The sequence below is a fragment of the Stomoxys calcitrans genome, chromosome 1, assembly GCF_963082655.1.
Source record: "Stomoxys calcitrans chromosome 1, idStoCalc2.1, whole genome shotgun sequence".
NCBI lineage: Eukaryota > Metazoa > Arthropoda > Insecta > Diptera > Muscidae > Stomoxys > Stomoxys calcitrans.
The window spans coordinates 144,401,158-144,423,037 of NC_081552.1; the positions used below are offsets into that span (position 1 = coordinate 144,401,158).

The 21,880-nt window shown below is 38.7% G+C and overlaps 1 protein-coding gene across 3 annotated transcripts in view; it reads right to left on the bottom strand.

The window, feature by feature from the left end:
- Nucleotides 1-24: 24 nt before the first annotated feature.
- LOC106095197 (uncharacterized) overlaps nucleotides 25-21,880 on the bottom strand; it is a 61,836-nt gene continuing 39,980 nt past the window's right edge. For 2 of the 3 annotated variants that reach the window (XM_059360495.1, XM_059360496.1), the window contains exons 5-6: nucleotides 281-358; nucleotides 25-220 (exon numbers count right to left, since the gene is read on the bottom strand). In XM_059360495.1, the coding sequence (XP_059216478.1) occupies nucleotides 160-220; nucleotides 281-358 (139 nt within the window). In that variant the 3' untranslated portion in view covers nucleotides 25-159. Of the gene's footprint in view, nucleotides 221-280; nucleotides 359-21,880 lie in introns of those variants that run through there. The other variant, XR_009396472.1, reaches the window with a different exon arrangement.

A 21,880-nucleotide genomic window follows, 5' to 3' on the forward strand; every position in this document is an offset into this window, starting at 1 on the left:
GTAAAATACAAAAAATCGTGTGTATAAGCGCAAAGTATATATTATTATTATTATATTTAAGAAACGTTATTGTAAATAGTTAATTATTTAATCATACATTACAGATTTTAATCAATAATAAAGTATATTGAAATAATAATGATAATAAATTGAAACGGTTTAGATATCCAAACAGAATATTTGAAATCCATTTTCATATAGGCCGGTTATTATCCAGGACCTACAAATATATTTTCAAATTATTTGTATTCAGAGATGGAAGAAAAATGTTATCTTTTACCCATTGTCACTGGACTTTATAAAGTTTCCTTTGCCTCTTAAGTCTCCTTTGATAGTGAAATGCTCGCCATCCAGCAATCTGTAAGAAATATAATCATGTCATAGACGATGTTGTTTGATTCACCATGAAACTTTTTTCAAATCTCTGTTTGCGTTTTCTTTTTCGGTCTTAAAATCTTACTGAGATTTCATTGCAGGATATCGTCCGGTTTTAGACCATTGTTATACCCTCCACCATAGGATGGGGTTATACTAATTTGGTCATTATGTTTGCAACTCCTCGAAATATTCCTCTGAGACCCCATAAAGTATATATATATTTTTGATCGTCATGTCGTTTTAAGTCGATCTAGCCATGTCCGTCCGTCTGTCGAAAGCATGCTAACTTTCGAAGGAGTAAAGCTAGCCGCTTGGAATTTTGCACGAATACTACTTATTGGTGTAGGTCGGTTGGGATTGTAAATGGGCCATATCGGTCCATGTTTTGTTATAGCTGCCATATAAACCGATCTTGGATCTTGACTTCTTGAGTTACTAGAGGCCGCAATTCTTATCCGATTTGGCTGAAACCGTTCTTGTATCTTAACTTCTTGAGCCACTAGAGAGCGGAATTTTTATCCGATTTGGCTGAAATTTTGCAAGAAGTGTTTTGTTCTCACTTCCAATAACTGTGCCTAATATTGTTTTTATTGGTCCATAACCTGATATAGCTGCCATATAAACCGATCTCGGATTTTGACTTCTTCGGCCTCTAAAGTTAGCCATTATTATCCGATTTGGCTGAAACTTTGTATAACGAATTTTCTCATGACCTCCACCTAACGTGTGCAATATGGTCTGAATCGGTCTATAGCCTGATACAGCTCCATATAAACCGATCTCCCTATTTTTTTTCTTGAGCCCCTAAAGGGCGCAATTTTACACAACGACTTTTACTATGGTCTACAACATTCAGTTCAATTATGGTCCAAATCGGACGATAACTTGATATTATAGCTCCAATATCATAGCAATTCTTTCCTTTTATCATATGCTTGCCTAAAAAGAGATATCGGGAAAAGAACTCGACAAATACGATCCATGGTGGAGGGTATATAAGATTTGGCCCGGCCGAACTTAGCACGCTTTTACTTGTTTAATGCTTTCTATTCGAAGAATAGCATAGCGAAAAACATATAAAAAAGGAAGCGCAAACAGGCAAACCAAACGAAAGGCACGTCGCATGTGGTCTAGGTATCTCTGCCTATACACAAAACAGCACATGGGACGTGCCTTTCGTTTGCTTTGTCTGTTTGCGCTTTTTTTAATGTTTTTTGCTATGCTATTCTTGGAATAGAAAGCATTAAACAATGGTTTAAAGCCGGACAATATCCTGCAATGAAATCTCAATATTTTTTTCAAATATTTAAAAATTATTGAGGTTAGCTGTTAGGGCAACCCTGGTTTTGGGCAGAAACATATATAAACAAAGAATTTGAACTTCGCACATAGACTGGTTGGTGGCGCTTGTGAATATAGATAAATGATCAATATCTAAGAACATGCCGCAAGCAGAACTCTGCTCTCCATGGCATGCAGTTTGGTCGTTTATATTTTCTAAATATGCATTATTTCCTTTCCCGTGTAGGAAACTATGGCGTAATACACGTATATAGGGTTTTGGCAGTCTTAGCTTCCAATATATGTAACTTTCTTTTATTATTATTTTTCTTTTTGCTGTAAATTTGATTTTTTTTAATTTTTCGGCAGATCTGCATGCTGTAAAGAAAAATAAAATAATACCTTGACATATGCTGCCAAATTTTGAGAGCACAAAAATGTCTCTGTTATTTCTGGTGGAGCGGCTGCTCAGGGTCCACTTGCCGACAGATGACTAGTCAACAGGGCCTTTTGACGAAGACACCTGGTTAGAGTCTTAAGGACAAGACCGAACCTATTCTAACTTCGCATGCCTATAATTTGCCTTGGCTATCGGCTTTCCCCGGCAAACCAACACGCTCTTTAAGAGGTTGGAATTATAGAAGGCTCATCGCTCTCAGGTTTATTGAGAGGCTTGGTGCGAATGATCCTAAGACTCTCACTAATAGGGAAAGAGATTACCTAAATTGGGCTCGCGAATTCGCTGCACAAGCTACCCCACGTCTAGATTCGGAAACTGCACCGCAGTCAGCCAAGAGGCTGCAATCACCTGGAGGGCATTCCATGTCTAACAAAATTAGGGCGAACAATAGTAAGATGGATCCAATAACCTTTGCTAATGTCGCTAGGGACAGTTTCGTGATGGCGGTTGTCGACAAGGGAGAAGAACAGGGCTGCATACCTGGGAATAATTGGAGTGGGATAGTCAATGATCTGTCGTCAGTATACTCCGATGTTCTTGCGGAATTTCCTGAAACTCCTCTAGTTTGTATCGATGCAGGCTGGTATCGAGGCCGATACAGACTAATTGCCTTCGGGGATCAACGCTCAATTCAAATATATCGTTGCGCCTTAAAAAAGAATGGTGAGATCTGGACAGGCGCGGCACAAGATTTAGTCAAGAAGAAAGGTATTCTTTCTCGACCAATGGCGCATGCTTGGATATCAAGGATTCCCTCAGATCCTGAATCCATACTTGGAAGACTAAGGACATATAATCCCAATCTTTTAACCACCGAGTGGAAGATTGGATGAGGCTGATGGTGACCTGAGACATGTAGTGCTCGTACTTACCCCAGGTTGTCTCGCAGACCGCAAGCTCGTTCCGGTCCAAAGGACCGATCGCCGCGAGAACAGAGAGGCCATTGGTTATGAAAAGGAGCCAATAACTCCCCTTGTCATATCGAGCATAATAGGCACTCAGTATTTGTGCAAGAGCCGGTGCCGCCCGATCTGTCACTTAGACTCCGCTCGATACCGCTGATTGTCCGCGACTGCTGTTGCAGCTACACCGTATGGAGCATTCCACTATCCGCAACTTGTAGACGCGCCCGGTAGCTCGTAGCTAAGCTTCTCGGGACAGCAATGAACACCACACAAATTGGAGCTCAATATTCCAGCCTGTGTGGTGCGCACAGCTAACCCGTGCCGGGCGGAGAAATCGTCCACACCGCAAGTGTCACTGGTCACAACATTGTCGTTCATATAAGGTATATTTCTTTAAAATCGGCTAAACAATCGTTAAGTTACTAGTGGCTGAAAAATAAAAAATAAAACACACTAAAAACACACATTTTCCTCTGCCTCTATTCTGCCTAAAAGGTACCAAACAATACATAAAGGGTGATTTTTTTGAGGTTAGGATTTTCATGCATTAGTATTTGACAGATCACGTGGGATTTCAGACATGGTGTCAAAGAGAAAGATGCTCAGTATGCTTTGACATTTCATCATGAATAGACTTACTAACGAGCAACGCTTGCAAATCATTGAATTTTATTACCAAAATCAGTGTTCGGTTCGAAATGTGTTCAAATTTTGACAAATTTTGTTCAGCGATGAGGCTCATTTCTGGTTGAATGGCTACGTAAATAAGCAAAATTGCCGCATTTGGAGTGAAGAGCAACCAGAAGCCGTTCAAGAACTGCCCATGCATCCCGAAAAATGCACTGTTTGGTGTGGTTTGTACGCTGGTGGAATCATTGGACCGTATTTTTTCAAAGATGCTGTTGGACGCAACGTTACGCTGAATGAACACATTTCGAACCGAACACTGATTTTGGTAATAAAATTCAATGATTTGCAAGCGTTGCTCGTTAGTAAGTCTATTCATGATGAAATGTCAAAGCATACTGAGCATCTTTCTCTTTGACACCATGTCTGAAATCCCACGTGATCTGTCAAATACTAATGCATGAAAATCCTAACCTCAAAAAAATCACCCTTTATATTTACTAAATAAGTTTTCCAAAATGGGTAATAGCAATAAAATCGGTTAAAAAATAGATGACTTATGCAATTTTTTCTTCATTTAGAAATTTCTTAGAATAATGAGTTATGCGTGAATGAAAACCTGCATGGGAAAACATACAAATTTTCTTGAACACCCAAATGCAAAATGCAAATTTTGCCCATGAACATTCCACTATGGAACAGGGGCAAACATCTCACATATCAATGAGTGCAGTACGATTTAAGTTTTAAGCTCATGATAAGGGACCTCCTTTTTATAGCCGAGTCCGAACGGCTAACCGCAGTGCGACACCTCTTTGGAGAGAAGTTTTACTTGGCATAGTACCTCACAAATGTTGCCAGCATTAGGAGGGGAAAACCACCGCTGAAAATTTTTTCTGATGGCCTCGCCAGAATTCGAACACCCACCAACAACAAACATGCTTTGGCCTAAAAATTCGAAAAAAAAAACGATTTAAACAATTTTTTATGGCTTGGAGTTTTATGAGTCAAATAGGTAGGTTCAAAAAAGTGTTTCATTCAGTAGAACACAGGATGATCCTTAAAAACGATTTAAACAATTTTTTATGGCTTGGGGTTTTATGAGTCAAATAGGTAGGTACATATTTAGCCCATTAACGCTAAATATGTAGAGGCTACAAAAGTCTGTCATTTTTAGCCTTTTACCTGTTTGTTGGTAATGAGCCTTATAAATGAAGTCAAAAATTTCTCAATTGTTATGGCCTTGGTTGTTATGGGTTAAACAGTTAACGTTATATCCTTTATCTATTAATGGATTAAATAAATAAAGGATATAACGGAACCAAACTTGTGGTGGCGAAACATTATATTTTCTGTAAGTGAACAATAAACATAGGAGTGATTTTAGTGCAAAAAGTGAAGTAACAGAGTCTTTTTTTTATTAAAATTTACCAAAGATTAAAAATATTATCAAATAAAAATATCTTAAAAGTGTGTAGTATATGAGACAGCTTTTGTTGTATTTGTGGATTGTATTTGGATAAACGAAATAAGATAGATGTGTCGGTAAAGAAGCATGCTATTTCTCTTTATGAAGAATATTTTAATCGTCCCACAGTGGGATGAAAAAAAAAAGTGAAAATAAGTCTGCCATTTTGCCCATTTTGTCCTAGGGGCCCTCCAAAGCTGGTCACTTCGGCCCTAAAAAAATTTTTTTCGGGCTGTCAAAAGCGCATTTATGGTCCGATTTTTAAAATTTGTTGGAAAGTGCGTAAAAAGCCCTATAGCAATAGGCCTAAATGTGCGGGATATCTTCCATAGTGTCCAAGAAATTTGACTAAAAAATTTTTTTTTGCAGTTTTCGCTGGTCTCTTATATTGTTGCTTGTGAAAGGATTTCTGAACCGATTTAAATTTTTTTAACTGATTTGGAAAGTTAATAAAATGTACTATTGGTCGCGAAATATGCTAAGGTTCGATTCTTCAGTCAAAAGTTATGCGAGTTACAAATCAAAAAATGTGAAAAAAATAAATTTTTGTAATTTTTTTCGCAAAAAGGGTGATTTCATCGTTTCGTCTCTATGCAGAAAACTTGGCCCAGCACTATCAATTTTGCTTACTGTAATGTAAAGAAGACTTAATGAAGATGTGTTTAAAGTGTAATTTTTATAAATTGTGTTAATCCCAATTGGAGATGTGTGAAGTACAATATTGATATTTGAAAATTTCAGCTTAATTGTAGTTGAAATTGAAAATCCATTTGCCAGGTTTTGGGAGTGTGCGGCCCTCTTAGGCACCCCACCCCAGATTTTTATACCAAATTTTTTTGTTTTTAGATCGTTGTAAGTTTGCAAACAAAATTTCGCTTGAATCGCCTTACACAACTCCGAGATCAGTCGTTTTTATACCCACCACCGAAGGATGGGGGTATATTCATTTTGTCATTCCGTTTGCAACACATCGAAATATCCATTTCCGACCCTATAAAGTATATATATTCTTGATCAGCGTAAAAATCTAAGACGATCTAGACATGTCCGTCCGTCTGTCTGTTGAAATCACGCTACAGCCTTTAAAAATTGAGATATTGAGCTGAAACTTTGCACGGATTCTTTTTTTGTCCATAAGCAGGTTAAGTTCGAAGATGGGCTATATCGGACTATATCTTGATATAGCCCCCATATAGACCGATCGGCCGATTTAGGGTCTTAGGCCCATAAAAGCCACATTTATTATCCGATTTTGCTGAAATTTGGTACAGTGAGTTGTGTTAGGCCCTTCGATATCCTCCGTCAATTTGGCTCAGATCGGTCTAGATTTGGATATAGCTGCCATATAGACCGATCCTCCGATTTGGGGTCTTAGGCCCATAAAAGCCACATTTATTATCCGATTTTGCTGAAATTTGGGACAGTGAGTTGTGTTAGGCCACTCGACATCCTTCGTCAATATGGCTCAGATCGGTTCAGATTTGGATATAGCTGCCATATAGACCGATCCTCAAATTTAGGGTCTTAGGCCCATAAAAGCCACATTTATTAGCCGATTTTCCTATGATTTGGGACAGTGAGTTGTGTTAGACCCTACAACGTCCTTCGTCAATTTGGCTCAGATCGGTTCACATTTGGATATAGCTGCCATATAGACCGATCCTCCGATTTGGGGTCTTAGGCCCATAAAACACGCATTTATTGTCCGATGTCGCCGAAATTTGGGACAGTGAGTTAAGTTAAGCCCCTTAACACACTTCTGCATTATCGCACTGATCGGTCCAGATTTGGATATAGCTGCCATATAGACCGATCTCTCGGTTTTAAGTTTTGGGGCCATAAAAAGCGCATTTATTGTCCGATGTTGCCGAAATTTGGGACAAAGAGTAAAGTTAAGCCCCTCCACATATTTCTGCTATGGGACATAAGTTATGAGTTTTGCACCGGATTTTGACGAAAGGTGGTTTACATATATAGCCGAGGTGGTAGGTATCCAACGCCTTTTTACTTGTTATCTATGGCAAAGATAGGCAATAAAACTACCTTAAACAACGTCTTGGAAGGGAAAGTTAAAAAATAATACCGCAAACAACAGCAACGAAATTCCTATATTTTATTTTTCTTTATTCAAAAGGCCGATAGGTTGTCATAATAAATATACATGTTGGATGATTAATTTTTATCACTCTGCCCTCTCTCTTTTTATGTTGGCTTCACCAAATTAGCGCCATTTACTGGCTGTTTTCAATTGGATCAACTAAATCCTATTGGGTCAAGTAAATACAATTGAAGACTGCCAGATGGCGCTAATTAAAATGTTAGTGCTACTCGCTTAGGGTGGATCATCATGTGACCCACCATACCACTATTAAATAGTCATCATTTAGTATTTTTTTAAATCAAACCAAATTGCCATATTAAACGATTTTCTGTGGTAAAGAACTAATTTTCCAGTCTATATATTTGGTGCGGCGGTGATAGTTCTTACTATTAAACCATTTAAAACTTTTGAAAACTTGTCTATCGATGAGCTAAATATGGTTGCAACCTTAACGTTAAAGTTTGCAACACCTGCTATCACGCTAAACGTTATAATTTCGGGACTATGGCGGCCTACATTTATTTGTGTCCCCACACATTAATTAAATCACACAGTGTCCCGTCAGTTCATTATAATTGATCGACTGTTTTGGGGTGAGGCGGTCCGCTAGATATATGAGCAGAATAATGATATCAGATTCGCAGTTTACAACCTTATACCTTTAATTTAACCCCATACAGTCATGAGTGGTGTATACAGCCGTTTGGTAGAGGGCGTCTATAAGAGGGTTGTGCGCCACACTGCCACTCGAGCACAAATTTGAGTGACGCACTCTAAAAAATCTATCACTTGATTCCCCATTGTTTAATAGGTCAAATAACCTATTGGAAGCGATTATAGGAGGTAAAGCACCACCTAGATTCTTGGTCACAAAGTTTAATGTCATATTCGTAATTTGCTCTCAAATGCCTTTCATTTGAGTTTTATCAAGCTATGATCGAGTAATATTCCCATTTGAGGAGCTTATCAGGGAGGGGCGACCATCATTTATTTGGACCTCGTTTTATATGTCATATTTGTAGTCTACTCCCGAATACCTTTCATTTGAGTCCTATATTGATATAAACGTCCAATATGTCTATTTGGAGCAGTTTTTGGGGTTGGGCGTCCCCTTGGATACTTGAATCCAAGATTTTATATCACATTCGTGTTCTTATCTCCAATGTCTTCCATTTGATACCCATATTGTCCCTTTCGATCCACTTTTGATTTTGGGTGGCGTTTTTGTGGTAACGGGGGACGGTGCGCCCCTTTCCAACATCAATAAATTACATAGCCTATACCTCCTTCCTGATCATATTCGTAATCTTTTCCTGAATACCTTTCATTCGAGCCCCATATTGTCATTATCGTCCAATAAACCTATTTGAGGGTTTTGGGGTCGGGGCGGCCCTTCAATTACTTGGACCCAATTTGTAATATGGAATTCGTAATCTACTCTTAAATACCTTTCATTTAAGTCCCATATTGTCGCGATCGGTCCACTTTTTTTTTGGGTGGTACTTTTGGGGTAAGGAGGAGGATCCGCCCCCCTTGCGATATCAAAAAATTATTTAGCGTATTGCTTCTTCCGAACCATATTCGCTATCTACTCCCGAATACCTTTCATTCAAATCCCATATTGTCATTATCGCCCATTAAACCTATTTTGAGGGGTTTTGGGGTCGGGCTGCCCCTCAATTACTTTGAACCAATTTTTAATATGGAATTCTTACTCTACTCTTCAATACTTTTCATTTAAGTCCCAATCGATCCACTTTTATTTTTGGGTGGTACTTTTAGGGTAAGGGGGAGTGTCCATTCCCCTTGCGACATCAAAAAGTTATATAGCCTATTGCTCCTTCCGGTTTAGCCGTTGTTGAGTCTAGACAGAACAAAAAAATGTACAAACCCACAAACACAAATTCATTTTTTTATATATAGAATATAGATAGATGGTATATACTATCGGTTTGCTGTTCGTCTTCTTATTCAACTCTAAGATCCTGGAAAAAATGTTCACGTTGTTCTTTTGAATTGCCGTTTCTTGAACTGTTTAATTGGCTTCCATTACGTGTGCATAGAAAAAACAAGTAAGAGTGTGCTACGTTCGGCCGGGCCGAATCTTATATACCATCCACCATGGTCGCATCTGTCGAGTTCTTTGCGCAGTATCTGTTTTTAGGCAAACAAAGTATAATATAATGCATAAGGACGGAGGAGCTGCCATATCAAGTTATAGTCCGATTCGGGGATCCAGAAGCAAAATTGGGAGTTCGGTTTATATGGGAGCTGTATCAAGCTATAAATCGATTTAGACCATATTGCACACGTATGTTGAAGGCCGTGGGAGAAGCCGTTGTAAAAAAATTCTGCCAAATCGGATGAGAATTGCGCCCTTTAGCGGCTCAGTAAGTTAAGATCCAAGATCGGTTTATATGACATCTATAGCAGGTTGTGGACCGATTTGGACTATACTTCGCACAAATGTTGGAAGTGATACCAAAACAATTACAGCCAAATCGATACACTACACACAAGTGGCCAAATGTGGCAGATTTGAAAGTACTAACAATTTTGAATGGCTTGCAAGGTGGTAGTACAAAGTATTCTTGGCATTTTTGTGAATGGGACAGCCGAGACTCATCTAAACATTACATACAAAGAGACTGGAAACTGCGTTCAACAGCAATAATTTGTGAAAAATAACATAAATATACCGTTAGTCAATCCAAAAGACATCATTTTACCTCCGTTGCACATAAAATTGGGCTTAATAAAGCAATTCATGAAAACACTTGATGAAAATGGAACAACATTCAAAAACCTTGAACAGGGTTTTCCACGAATTACGAGCGGAAAATTAAAAGAAGGTAAATCATATTTTATATTAACAGAACAGGTATCTTTATTGGTCCCCAATTACGGAAATTGGTAAAAGATGACAAATTCGTTCAACAAATGAAATTTGAAGAAAAAAAGTCATGGAATGGTTTTGTTTTAGTGCAAAAACTTTCTTGGAAACACAAAAAGTGAAAATTATGAGCAGATAGTAAACATCATACTGTTGGCTTAACATGCAATGGGGTTGCAAAATGTCAATAAAATTACACTATCTGCAAGATTTTCTTTAAGTTTAGGAAAGCAGAGTGATAAGCAAGGTGAAAGATTTCACTAGGAAATATCTAAAATTGAACAACGTTACATAGGAAAAAATAAAATAAATTTAAAACACAAAAAATTGTATAATTTAACTATTTTTTAAGCGATTTTATTGTCATTACGCATTTTGGAAAGCTTATTTAATTTCCTTTTTCACGCTACCAACACGGCGCCCCGGTAGTAGAGTTGGTAGCGTGCTTGGATTACTAGTGGAGGGGTCGAGGGTTCGATTCCCGCCAGAAGCCTTAGTCTGTCGCTACTGTGGTGTCACAATGGACTTAAAATCTCTAAGTGAGTCTGTAAAGGACTGCCACTCTTACCTAACCTAAATATATACATATATTGTTTGGTACTTTTTAAAGAGAACAGAGACCGAGGAAAATGTTGTTTAGCGCGTTTTTATACCCTCCACCATAGTTTCGTCATTCTGTTTGTAACTACTCGAAATATTCGCCTGAGACCCTATAAAGTATATATATTCTTGATCGTCGCGACATTTTATGTCGATCTAGCCATGTCTGTCCGTCCGTTCGTCCGAAGGAGTAAAGCTAGCCGCTTGAAATTTTGCACAAATATATTCTTATTAGTGTAGGTCGGTTGGTATTGTAAATGGGCCATATCGGTCCATGTTTTGATATAGCTGCCATATAAACCGATCTTGGGTCTTGACTTCTTGAGCCTCTAGAGTGCGCAATTCTTATCCGATTGGAATGAAATTTGCACGACGTGTTTTGTTATGATATTCAACAACTGTGTCAAGTATGATTCAAATCGGTCCATAACCTGATATAGCTGTCATATAAACCTATCTTGGGTCTTGACTTCTTGAGCCTCTAGAGGGTTCAATTCTTATCCGATTGGAATGGAATTTAGCACGAAGTATTTTGTTATGATATCCAACAACTGTGCCAAGTATGGTTCAAATCGGTCCATAACCTGATATAGCTGTCATATAAACAGATCTGGGGACTTGACTTCTTGAGCTTCTAGAGGGCGCAATTCCTTTCTGATTTGGCTGAAATTTTGCATGACGTATTTTATTCTTACTTTCAACAACTGTGTCAAATAATGTTCAAATCGGTTCATAATCTGATATATCTGCCATATAAACCGATCTGGGATCTTGACTTCTTGAGCCTCTAGAGGTCGTATTTATTATCCGATTTGCCGATTTGTACGACGGATCCTCTCATGACCATCAACATACGTGTTTATTATGGTCTGAATCGGTCTATAGCCCGATACAGCTCCCATATAAATCGATCTCTCTATTTTACTTCTTGAGCCCCAAGGGGCGCAATTCTTATTCGAATTGGCTGACATTTTACACAGGTCTCCAACATATAATTTAATTGCGGTCCAAACTGGACCATATCTTGATATCGCTCTAATAGCAGAGCAAATCTTTTCTTATATCCTTATTGCCTAAGAAGAGATGCTGGGAAAAGAACTCGACATGGTGGTGGGTATATAAGATTCGGCCCGGCCGAACTTAGCACGCTTTTACTTGTTCATATTTCAGCCACTGTAACTTAGCGATTTTTTGGCCGATTTAAAAGAAATATAGCGTATATATGGTATGCCTGTTTTAAACCGAAAATCTACGAAAACGCATTTTCTCTACGCTTAGCGTCCTAAATTAATTAACGAAGCGACCCAGAAAAATTAAAGGTATTTTCGTTTTCCATGGACTCAAACAAAACAGAATTTGTACATTAGAACCTCTGCATATTTTTGATGTAGCACGTAATTTCAGTTACGTTGCCAATTTCGTTACAGAAATTTTCATTTTTATATTTATTTACCTACTTTTTTACAAATGAAATTGACTAAAATTTCCAACTTTATACTAATTTTTACTTCGTGGTTTCCTGGTCTCCTGAAAACTCAACTGTAGTCGAGTTACAATCCATAATCGACACAATGGACTTCTATACGGATGGTTCCAAACTAGACGACCAGGTGAGAATTGGGGTGTATTCTGAAGAACTTGGAAGAACTCATATCGAGAAGGTTACCCGACCACTGTAGTGTATATCAAGAGGAGATCCTTGCAAGTAAAGAAGGAATGGCTATGATGTAGTGTCAAATGACGATTGGCATAAATATATTCTCAGACAGCCAGGCAACCATCAAATCCCTGCGTAATGTAGTTCTCAATTTAAATGCCGCTCTCGACTGTCGCAGATCTTTCAACGAGATAGCTGAACAGTTCAAAATCCACCTGCTCTGGGTGCAAGGCCACCGAGATACCCAGGGAACTGTAGAACGGACGGGCTTGCGAGACTAGGAACTACCTTACACATTCCAGGGAAACTGGAATCTGTGCCTCTAGCGACTTGTAAGCTATGTTTTCAGGATCAGGCTCGAATGGCAACGATTGATAGATGGTCACAAAGAGGGGGCTGTGAGCATTCCAAATCTGAGATAGACGTCTCAGTCATTGTGTCCGTCATGACAGGTTACTGTCTAATCGGAAAAAATGCTGACAGACTGAAGGTTGCCAGCACCGACTTTTGCAGAAGCTGTGAGGACATCGAAGAAGAAGAGACTATAGAACACCTTCTGTATGTGTGTCCCGCTCTGGCAGTCAGAAGGAGTTCCACTTATGGTTCCCAATTTCTGTGAGAGCCTGTCTAATTTAGCGGATGTGAACATTCGCAAGTTTTTGGTATTTTTAAAGCGATCTGGATGGTTCAACGGTAGGAACTAGAAGTCATCTTCCTTCTTTTATTCCTGTGATATCACAATGGACGAAAAGGTGTAAGCGAGTTTAATGGCAGACTGCCACTTAAACCTAACCTAACCTTCAATGCTCTTTGCAGACATTCCGGATAATAGTATGGCAACATCAAAATCTAGGCAAATTTATACAAGGTAAAGTTGCTGGTGCAGCTATGGAATTTTCTAATATCAGAGTTGTATCCAAATTCCACTAGAATGTGGAATGAATTGTTTGCATTTTAAAAGTACGTTTACTAAATCCGAATTTTTGGCCTTATCAAGATTTAAGTGCTAAATCCAGTGGTATTTTGCAAATAAGCCCGATTTCATGGCTGAATAATCCATAAATGTACCAAAATATTGGGTTGCCCAAAAAGTAATTGCGGATTTTTCATATAGTCGGCGTTGACAAATGTTTTCACAGCTTGTGACTCTGTAATTGCATTCTTTCTTCTGTCAGTTATCAGCTGTTACTTTTAGCTTGCTTTAGAAAAAAAGTGTAAAAAAAGTATATTTGATTAAAGTTCGTTCTAAGCTTTATTAAAAATGCATTTACTTTCTTTTAAAAAATCCGCAATTACTTTTTGGGCAACCCAATATATTGTTTTCAAGAGTTGTCTATGGTTGTGTAATATGCATATTCATGTATACGCATTTACGCTTGTGTATGTCACTTAAATCCCCAAAAACGCAGTGCAAACGGACATGATTTGTTTATGGATTTAATTAAATCCAGATTTAAAAAATTTCAATGTAAAAGTTTTTTACATTTGGTTCCTTTTACACGTTTTTATACCCACCACCGAAGGATAGGGCTATATTCATTTTGTCATTCCGTTTCCAACACATCGAAATATCCATTTCCGACCCTATAAAGTATATACTAGATCAGCGTAAAAATCTAAGACGATCTAGACATGTCCGTCCGTCTGTCTGTTGAAATCATGCTGCAGTCTTTAAAAATAGAGATATTGAGCTGAAACTTTGCACAGATTCTTTTTTTTGTCTATAAGCAGGATAAGTTAGAACATGAGCTATATCGGACTATATCTTGGTGTAGCCCCCATTTAGACTGATCGGCCGATTTAGGGTCTTAGGCCCATAAAAGCCACATTTATTATCCGATTTTCGTTAATTTGGCCTAGATCGGTCCAGATTTGGATATAGCTGCCATATAGACCGATCCTCCGATTTAGGGTCTTAGGCCCATAAAAGCCACATTTATTTTCCAATTTTGCTAAAATTTGAGACAGTGAGTTGTGTTACGCTCTTCGACATCCTTCATCAATTTGGCACAGATGGGTCCAGATTTGGATATAGCTGCCATATAGACCGATCCTCCGATTTATAGTCTTAGGCCCATAAAAGTCACATTTTTTATCCGATTCTGCTGAAATTTGGGACAGTGAGTTGTCTAAGGCCCTTCCATATCTTTCTTTGATTTGGCCATGATAGGTTCAAATTTGGTTATAATATTGCCATATAGACCGATCTCCCGATTTAAGGTTTTTGGCCCATAAAAGGGGCATTTATTGTCCGATGTCGCCCAAATTTGGGACAGTGAGTTGTGTAAGGCTCTTCGACATTTTTCTGTAACTTTGCCCAAATTGGTCCAGATTTGGATATAGCTGCCATGTAGACCGATATCTCGATTTAAAATCTTGGCCTCATAAAAGGCGCATTTATAATCCGATTCCACTGAAATTTGACACAGTGACTTATGTTAGGCTTTTCGACATCCGTGTCGTATATGGTTCAGATCGGTTTATTTTTAGATATGCTGCTAAAAATACTAATATTTTGTTATATACAATTGAACAATGACTTATACTTATTAGTATTTGGTCCAAATCGGAACATATTTTGATATAACCGCTATAGGACATAAGGTATGCAATTTTCACCGGATTTTGGTGGAAGGTGGTTTACATATATACCCGAGGTGGAGGGTGTGTAAAGTTCGGCCCGGCCGAACTTAACGCCTTTTTAATTATTATTGTTTTAATTTTTAAATTAAACGTTTATAGTGATGCATCTTTTAATTTTGTGGTGCTACACATGATAATGCAAATAAAAACTAGAATGTCAATTTAACAGGTAAAACGCTTGTGTTCTCGTAAGATACACATAGTCAATTTCAGAACATAGATAAATTACAAAGACATAGACTGTCAATGGGTCGGATATCTAGAATAGTATCCAGTGCCCTAGTGGGCGTGGTCCTCATTGCTCTGCACATGCCAAGACAACATGTTCTCTAAACTTGTTGTATGGTCCTAACGTTACACTTTTTCTCCATAGCAGTCCACCAATCTATTATGGCGTAAGTAAGTATTGGTCTAATCACGCTTCTGTAGAGGCAGTGGACTATCGTTGGATTCAGGCCCCATTTCGAGTCTGAGGCCCATTGACATAGTGCCCAACATCTGTGAGCCTTCTCAGTACGCTCCTGAATGTGACACTTCCAAATTAGTTTCCTATCCAAGATCACTCCTAAATATTTGACCTTGTCAGATATCGAAATCGTTTTATTGAGGAAACGTGGCGCGTCAGATTGGCCCACCTTCATCTTCCTCGTGAACAGGCATATTTCTGTTTTCTCTGGGTTAACATTGAGACCTCTGGGTCTAGCCCAGTCATATGCCATATGCAAGAGCCTTTCGGCCTTTCTGAATAGCTGGTTCCGATCCTTACCTCTAAGAATTATTATAACATCGCCTCCATAGCACACGGGTGTGATTAATGAAATAACCAAATTTGTGAGCAGGAATGGTTCGATTGGAACTGCTTTCGTTTAAGTTTTGTGATGCGTAGAAACCTTAGGTTATATGGGAATCAACACATTGCCGAGATTTGAAGGATTTTCATCGAATCGAGGTCGAAATTTCAGAGGATATGTGCTGAGAAGAAAATTCAATTATATAATAAGAACCTAGAATTGTTAGAAGCGGTAATATAGCAAAGATTGGTAGTCTTTGTCTAATTCGATGAAAAATCGTAAACATTTCAACAAGGGTAATATTATCATAAATTACTACCTGATACAATCAAATGGCAACCGCTTGTACGCACCGGATTGACCCGATGGAATCCTCATCGGCAAGGCCTTCCGCCTCAGTGTACGTGTTCTTTTTTTGTGTGCGAACATAGACATCAGTGGGTCGCAAGCGTCGTCGTCGTTGCCTTCTACTTCCTCGTCGTCGGACTATGTGACCCCTCTAACCTCTCCCGTGCGGCAATATACGCAACAGCAGCACCTTAATATTGCCTGGCCAGAGCCAGGAAGTGTATCTTTCTTGCAATTGAATTGCAAGATCGACGAGATACCTTAATATTGCCTGGCCAGAGCCGGGAAGTGTATCTTTCTTGCAATTGAATTGCAAGATCGACGAGATAGTAAATTTTATGAGTCGGAAGAATATATTGGCTGCAGCGATCTATGAGTCAAAGCTGACCAACACCTGCAGCCTGCACAGTTGCCACGGCTATAGCAGTCAGGTCCGGTACTGCCGAGACAGAGCTATACAACGTGTACATACCGCCGCTTGGTAGTTGTGAGCCAGTTAATGGTCAAAAGAGGCCGATTGGGTCGGCTTCAGAGAGTACAACAATGCCGCTTCAATAAACCGACGTCCCTCTCGAATGTGCTTGCCGAGAGGAAATTCCGAGATATCAATAATGCAGCAGCCGCTTGCTTCATGCCAGCCGGTCGAATACCCCAAGTGCGGCCCAATTTCCCGGCACAGGCAGTGGTACTCGCAGGCGAGCGTGATGGAATTCGTTGTACGGACTCCACTAACCCAAGAATCAGCGAGCTTAATCTGAAAATAAGCAGGGTAGTCAACGAACATACGTGGAATTTGTGGCTGGAACACCTGGAGCAATGTAGTTTAGGCACAGGTTTAGAAAAGCTGTGGTCTACTGTTAAGTCACTCTCGAACGCCGGTAGATGGGATGACAGGACCTCAGTCACTTTTGGCGAAGTAGCCGCGACTGATCCGAAGAGATGCGCCAGGTAGTTCAACCGTCAATTTATTGTACATGCCGAGAGTGACAGGGCAAGGAGGAGAGCAATTCGCCTTATCCGTGGTCTCCGAGCCTATGGACAACCATCACAATTTACCGTGGGCGAAGTTACGAATGCCATCCGTGACGCAGAGTTGCTAGATCTTGACACTCAACAGAATCAAGCAGACGAAAGATAGAACACAAGAAACTGCTACAACAATAACAACAACTTTTTGAGGTCTGCGAGCCAGTCGGAACATAGTATGAATACTGCATGTCTCCGGTCGCCATCAGCCTCATCCAATCTACCAATCTTCAAGTCAGTGGTTGAAAGATTGGGATTACAGTCACTTAGTCCCCAAGTATGGATTCAGAATCTGAGGATATCCTTGGAATATCTTCCTTCTTGACTAAATCCAGTGCCGCGCCCCTTCCTTAAGGTGCAACGATACATTTAAACTGAGCGTTAATCCCCGAAAACACTTCGAGTGTATCGACCCCGATACCAACCTGCATCGTAACAGATTGGAGGAGATCTAGGCATTTGCGAAAGTACATCGGAGTATACAGATGACAGCCTCTCTGCTTATCGGTGAATGTTTTAGGATCATTCGCACCAAGAGATTCTATAAACCTGAGAACGATGCGCTTTTTATTATTCCAACCACTTAAAGAGTGTATTGGTTTGTCAGCGACGGCCGATGGCCTAGGCATATTATGGGCATGCGAAGATAAAAAGGTTCGGTCTTGTGCTTAAGACTCGAACCAAGTAAAAGCCCATGCTGACCTGTTGTCTGTTGGCTAGTTTTTGTGGAGTTCGATATAAACCGAAATTTATATTAAGGGATGTTGATGGAATTCTACAAATTTAACTTTTTCTAAAATAATTTTAATGTGTAAAAAAAAATTATTTATTTCATTATTATCTTGCATTCCAACTAACAAATATGGTACGGAACCTTTATGAAATAAATTTCCGCACACTTATTTCACCCCTCAACAACAGCATTCTTTTTTTCAGTCTGTTCGTTTAAAACCCTTGATCTTATATTTGGTACTTCTTAACTAATAGGCTCCAGTACAGCGTTTTAAATTAATTTTTTTGTACACTAAATTCTCATGGTCATGAACCTCAACTCCACTTTGGAGAAAAAACAACTAAAGTTATAATATACATGAGCGGCCTATAACAGGCTAACATAAATAAAAACAATGTAAAAAATACTTCATAAAATTTTATATTTCATCTAATCTTTTAATTTTAGTGGAGGCCATCGTAGCGCAGATGTAAGTATGTCCACACATAACGCTGAACGCCTGACTTCGAATCCTGACAAGAAAATCAGAAAAAATCCTGCGGGCGTTAGAACTTACCCTGAAAATTATGAAAAAACCCCAGAGCAAAAAAATGAAATAACCCCCAATAGTAATTTTGGGAATTATTGGATTATTTTGACCCAATTGTAGGGAATAAAACCTTAGAATTCCTCGTATATTGCAATACTATTGTGTTGCCCAAAAAGTAATTGCGGATTTTTTATATAGTTGACGTTGACAAATTTTTTCACAGCTTGTGACTCTGTAATTGCATTCTTTCTTCCGTCGGTTATCAGCTGTTACTTTTAGCTTGCTTTAGAAAAAAAGTGTAAAAAAGTATATTTGATTAAAGTTCATTCTAAGTTTTATTAAAAATGTATTTACTTTCTTTTAGAAAATCCCCAATTACTTTTTGGGCAACCCAATAGAATAGAAGCAATGTAATAAGGGCTATATGTTAATCTAAACCGACCAAAAAAGATGTCTGTGGCAAATAAGATATATACTTTGATTGTAATATATTATTGTCAGGCGTACAGGCACAAGGTTTTATGCCCAATTCGACTCAACTCAGAAAGTGATTACGAGACAATCCGTATACCAATTATAACCACTTCTTTTGGATGCTGCAAAAGTCACTAGGTTATAATACCCTGTTTATCCTAGTAGTGGAATAGGCTACACAGAGAAAATTTTCCTTCATACATGTAATAATTCGGTTTCATTACCTTTTGTAAATATTATGAAAAGTTTTATTATATTAGTGAAAAATCATAAATATTATGAAAATGAAATGAATATGATCGTTTATGAAAAAAAGTTATGTTTAAGAAACTTTGTTTCATACATGTACCTTAAAGGTCTACTTCTCCCGATCCTCGTTGGAGAATTTCCATTCGCCTAGCTTCAGCATGGATTTCGAAGACTGCATAGTACGTCTTAATCGTAATAATTAAATGAATCGTAATAATTACCACGAAATCTAGATCCACATATGTCATCCTCCGTCCTCAGAGCCGTTTTACTTTTACTTTAATTGGATATGACAGAACATTTGTTCCACTAGCTGAACGTAGAATTGCGCCCCGATCTTCTGCACTCAATTCAAGTTTCGAGGTGTCTCCCACCACTTGATATTTCCATCGCGCTTTTGGTCTCCCCGGTTTACGTGTACCACCGTATTTGCCTTCAAAAGACTTCTTTGCTGGAGCTTCTCCATCCATTCTGACAACATGACCTAGCCAACGCAGCCGTTGTATTTTTATACGTGTAACTATGCTATCGTCGTCATACAGCTTATACAGCTGGTGGTTCATACGATGCCAATATTCTCCATTAACACAAACTGGTCTATATATTTTACGAAGAATCTTTCTCTCAAATACTCCAAGCACTGCCTCATCTGCTTTTACAAGTACCCATGCCTCAGAACCATATAACAACACGGGTAGTATCAGTGCCTTGTACAGTGTAATCTTCGTCTGTCGAGAGGTGGCCTTGTTTCTAAACTGCTTACTTAGTCCAAAGTAGCATCTGTTTGCCAGTATTATTCTTCGGTTTATCTCAAAACTGGTATCATTCGTTTCGGTTAAGGCGGTGCCATAGGAGATAAAGTTGCTGACTATCTCAAAGTTGTGGTTCCCAACTTTCTCCATTTTCTTTATCTGCTCGGTTGTACACGGCGGTTTGGGAGTTGAAACCATCCATTTCGTCTTATCTCCATTTACTGCCAGACCCATTTGATTGACTCTCCTTCGATTCTTTCAAAGGCTGGAGTTACTACTTCCGGTGAACGACCTATGATGTCGATGTCGTCGGCATAGGCGAGTAGCATGTGTTCTCTTGTGATTAGTGTGTCATATCTATTCACATCTGCATCTCGTATAATCTTCTCCAGCAGGATATTAAAGAGATCACACGATAGGCTATCTCCTTGATTGAAACCTCGTTTGGTATTGAATGGTTCGGAGAGATTCTTTTTTATTCTCCTGCCGAGTATTATTAATTCTGCAGGAATACCAAACACAGATATGGCTTGAAATACCTTTGCTCGTGAAGGGGTATCGAAAGCGGAGATGGTAGGTATTGATTTCTGCTTCTCAGAATATCTGGTCCAGGGTGGATTTACAAGATCTAAAGCCGCATTGATAGGGCCCAATTATCTCATTGACTTTAGGTTTTAATCTTTCACACATTACGCTCGAGAGTATTTTGTATGTGATGGGGAGGAGACTTACTCCTCTGTAGTTGGCATATTCCGTCTTGTCTCCTTTCATGTGTACGGGACATAGTATGCTGAGGTTTCAATTATCGGATATGCGTTCTTCTAGCCAGATTGCGCAGAAAAGCTGATGATACGCCTTATCAGCGTGCCGCCGCCGGTCTTAAATAGTTGAGCGGGTAACCCGTCGGCTCCTGCTGCCTTGTTGTTCTTTAGTCGGGTCATTGCTACTTGGACCTCATTCTGACTAGGAGGTAAACATTCTATACCATCATCATTGATTGGTTCTGCGGTATGCTTCCTCTTCGCAGCCAACGTCGGACATTTGCAGTTTAATATCTTATAATTTAATCTTACTTTAATAGTTTTGAGATTATATTGACTTTGAAAACGTCACTGTTCTTTTTTTGTAGTAAAAAAGCAGTGCCATTTTCCAAGTTAATATAATCTCTAAACTGTTAAAATAAGATCATATTAGTAATATTTATATGTTATAAATACCATGTTTGGAGGCCACCGTAGCGCAGAGGTAAGCATGTCCGCCTATGACGCTGAACGCGTGGGTTCGAATCCATCAAAAAAAAACCTTTTTCAGCGGTGGTTTTCCCCTCCTAATGCTGGAAACATTAGTGAGGTACTATACCATGTAAAAACTTCTCTCCAAAGAGGTGTCGTACTGCGGCACGCCGTTCGGACTCGGCTTTAAAAAGGAGGTCCCTTATCATTGAGCTTAGTTTGCTCCAGTTCCTTATGGAATTTTCATGGGCAAAATTTGCATTCTAAAATTCCCTTCAATATGTTGCGTTTGGAATTCATCCATTCTATTTGCGAGGCATATATTTGACTCACTCTGACTTTTTTCGCAATGGATATGTGTGAAAGGGACCACAGTATAATCTTGATCAATGTACAATTTATACTATCAAATAAAAATTTAATTCGTACAATTAAAAATATTTTCAACGTATGCCTTGTTAACCAATCAATTGCCGTGATACAAAAGAAAATCGAATTTCTATTTCAAAAATTTTTAAAGCAATTAACACCTTGATTAAAAAGTCTTTTATAAGACAATATCATATTTAATCGGTCAAATTTAGGTCTATGTTTTTCTGGTTACAGGGTCATGAAGAAACCAGCGAAATGAACACATATTTAAGTCAACATACAAATACATTTTATATAACATGTAGCTTTGTATAATGGACGAACAGCAGACTAGGTACACAAAAAATATATTGACTTAAAT